The sequence below is a fragment of the Euphorbia lathyris genome, chromosome 2 (assembly GCF_963576675.1).
Source record: "Euphorbia lathyris chromosome 2, ddEupLath1.1, whole genome shotgun sequence".
Taxonomy (NCBI): Eukaryota; Viridiplantae; Streptophyta; class Magnoliopsida; order Malpighiales; family Euphorbiaceae; genus Euphorbia; species Euphorbia lathyris.
In genome coordinates this window covers 13114243-13117938 of record NC_088911.1, presented here as the reverse complement: position 1 = coordinate 13117938, position 3696 = coordinate 13114243, and the positions used below count along the sequence as shown (strand labels likewise).

The 3696-nt window shown below is 34.0% G+C and overlaps 1 protein-coding gene across 1 annotated transcript; it reads left to right on the top strand.

Annotated features, from left to right (window-relative positions):
* Positions 1–254: 254 nt before the first annotated feature.
* Positions 255–3436, top strand: LOC136220237 (vesicle-associated protein 1-3-like). Its single transcript, XM_066008024.1, has 8 exons — positions 255–469; positions 747–817; positions 921–1002; positions 1159–1274; positions 1382–1543; positions 1642–1680; positions 2741–2818; positions 3161–3436. Exons 1-8 carry the CDS (start codon positions 418–420, stop codon positions 3272–3274), a joined length of 714 nt encoding a protein of 237 aa, XP_065864096.1. The 5' UTR covers positions 255–417; the 3' UTR covers positions 3275–3436.
* Positions 3437–3696: the final 260 nt, after the last annotated feature.

Below are 3696 nucleotides of genomic sequence, written 5' to 3'. Positions count from 1 at the left end.
AAACAAACAAACGGACCCTAACTTAAGCGACTTCAGATTGTTAACCACTAAATCAACCAAATTATAACTTAAGGTGAATGATATTATATTGCGCAAGTCTTCAACCAGTTTCTAGTAGTTAGAGGAGCATCAACGTAATTAACCCCGATTCATTGTGAGGCTCCTCATCTCTCATCAATCAAAACGGTGCGTATTTGTTGTTTTAAGAACATTTATAGATTTTCTTTTTTCCTCTTTTTGAAAAATGAAAAAGGCGTACTAAACAACTGGTTTCAATCTTTTTCATATTTCTTTTCCCTTTTCCCAGTAGAAATCTCAATGGCTGCTTAACAATTTCTTCTCCGACTATCACAAACCCTAGATTTCATATTTATCTTTTTCCATTGCTGTAAAGTGAACGTTTCAGCTTGGAAAGTCATGAGCGTCGGAGATCTTCTCAACATCCAACCTACCGAACTCAAACTCCCATGTAAGTTCCCCAAAGTCCTCCCCTTTTTGTGCTTCATTTTCAGAAAATTTGGGGATAGAATAGCCTGATGCGAAAATTCGTGACAATTGGTCTCTACATTACTCGAGGATAAACTGAAATTAAGTGAATTGATTGCATTATGTTGGCCGATTGAAAAGAGAAAATGATAGTTAATTTTGAACTATTTTTCGATGAATATAGTATTCTAGATCTCTAGTTTTTCATTTATCTGATAATTATGTGCTTTTTTCTTACTGATTTTTACAATGCGATGAAGTTGAATTGAGGAAGCAGAGCTCATGTTTCATACGTCTGACTAACAAGTCAGATAAATATGTGGCTTATAAGGTTTGTTGCCTTCTACTTGTTTTCTTTTTTCGCTGAATCAAAGTTTTCTTTGGGAATTTGGTTATAGCTACTGTGCAACTTATTTAACTGTGGAATCGAATAGGTAAAAACGACCAATCCTAAGAAATACTGTGTACGCCCCAACATGGGCACCATAATGCCTGGAGCCTCTTGCAATGTTACAGGTAAATGTCAAAATTTCCTAATCTTGTTAAAGTATTCGTTGTTATTCAGTTGATTGAAATGTTATACTGCTGCTTTGTGAGTTGGATGAATTTCGCCATTAAGTGGCTGTTTTTAATTTCTTTGTGATGAAATAAACTGATTTTGGAATTTTCTAGTTACAATGCAAGCCCAAAAGGAGACACCTCCTGATATGCAATGCAAGGACAAATTCCTTATTCAGAGCATTGCTGCGCCAGATGGTGCAAGTTCAAAAGATATAACTACAGATACAGTGAGATGGCTTTTTGCTATCCCTCTTTGTTATGCCTTTATTGCTTCTTAAGTTTGACTTTCATATTTTCTGTTGTTGGATTCATGATGTTGTTACTGTTTATGTAGTTTGTTAAGCAGGATGGTAAGGTTGTGGAGGAGTTCAAATTACGTGTTGTCTACATTCCTGCTAATCCTCCGTCACCTGTTCCAGAGGAATCTGAGGAAGAATTGTCTCCGAGGTCTCCTGTGCTTGCAAATGGTAATGAGGATGCTTCACCACTTAAAGCTGTAAGTATTTATTTTTCTTTCTTTGTGTTGGTGGAGATAGTAACATAACGTTGGTGAAAATTGTTTAGGATAGCCGTATAACACGTCATAATTTTCAGGCACCAAGTTTGGATGATCTTAGAGACAAATCTTCAGAGGTAAATACACTCTTGCTCTTTTTAATGTTGTATGTTAACTCCATTGTTTCCCTCCTTTTGCAATTGGCTTTTATTTACATATTTCTTAGAGGTCAAGCTCTTAAATGTGGCCAATAAGTTTCAAATAAAAGCTAAATGGAATCACCATCAAATTAAAATTGTTCGACGCCTTGATGCTGAAACATCTCTAATAATTAACACTTTTGCAAAGCTTTTCTTCTAAATTTTGTCTTAGGAAATGTATGGTTTCATGTTTTTTCCCCCTTTGGTTGTACAGAAAATTTACAGAAATGGACTAATATTGTAAACTGATGTTTTTATGGAGGGGCAAACCTGAACCTGTTGTTATATCTGAATTCTGCACTCGCATATGTTTGTCAATATTGGTGATGTTGCCTGACTATCCAAAAATCTATAAATGGTCATACTGACAACTGATTAAGATGTATGGCTTTCACATTACTGAATCTTCATTCTGGATTTATATCTAAGAACATCATGGTTTTCCTTTTATCTTATAGATTCTTCTGATTGTGTTGCATATCCAATACAAAAAAATTTGTTGGAATCTGACGTTATCCAAGTTAGGTTTTTCCATCATTGTTCTGATCTGATCTTATTGGGAAGTAGCGAATCGATCTTGGCAGCTTTTAGTTTGGAGGGGGCATGGTGTTTGAAATAAGTGGATGTATCCCTATGACCTTGTTTTAGTGGCACTTTGTTGCTAGCATGCAGAAATATTAATTTCCTGTTAGTAGCATTTTAAAGGTCTAGTGTGATATAGTTTACAACTATTAGCCGAGTACAAGCTAATACTGGTATTATACTATTATTTTGTATTTGAGGAGGCTAATAAAAATCAATTAAGCACTAACTTTCACTGTTCTACTCTTGTAAGAATTGATTGTCTTTAGATTTCACTGTTTTATTATGTAAGATTTGATCGTCTTTAGTAAGCTTTCAAGGTCTTATTCTTGTAAGAATGGATTGTCTTTCTCAAGTTATGTTTCATTTTACCTTGACTTAATTTTGTATAACAATCTAATGATGAATTTTTCAGACATGGTCTACGATTTCGAAGTTGACCGAAGAAAAAGCTACTGCCCTGCAGCAAAACCAACAATTAGAGCAAGAACTGGTATGATTAATGTTACAATATTACTTATAATTTTGCTTTAAGTAAGGTTGGGAGCTCATATACTTCTAGCGTTACTTAAGTAGGTGTTTTCCTTTCAAATGGCTTCTAATTTTTTTTTTATTTAGCATTACTTAAGTAGGTTGGGAACTCATGTACTAGCATTACTTAAGTACAAAACATAATTTATTTATAAATTGATTTTGGAGGGAAACTTTACCATTCTAATACTTTCTATTGCTGCATAGTTCAATGCATTTTGTAAAAATATTTACTCAAATTGACCATTGAAATGTTTTAATTCTTTAATAGCATTCCTAATTGCTGCCTTTACTTACTCAACAGGATCTGATAAGGAAACAAGTACCGAAAAATCGAGCTGGTGGATTGTCGTTAATGATTGTGTTACTAGTTGGTGTATTAAGTATTCTGGCTGGCTATCTTGTGAAGAGAACATAAATTAAAGGACCAAATTACTAATATTTGTTAGCTTAGCTTGGGTTGGTGTATCATTTTTTTCAGCTATTTCCATAGGTTTTCCAAACTTTCTTAGGAGCTGCTTAGTTTGTAAAGATGTTAACCTGATATGTATTATTGGCAGATAAAATTACCAATTTATTATCTTATGTTCATCTGGGTTTGAGATTATCAAGTGTACGGGCTACGTCGACACATTTTGTACGTTAAGGTAAAAGTTTCCCTAACACTCAACTTCTTTCCGAATGTGGTATTTTTTACCCTTATCTGAAGTAATAGAACAGTCAAATTAATTTTTCTCAGCAAGTCAGGCTACGTAATTTTCAAAATTAAATGTATCCAATTTTCTACTTGATGTAGGAAATCAATTTCCTTTCGTTCAAGAAATGTACTGGTACAAGGCA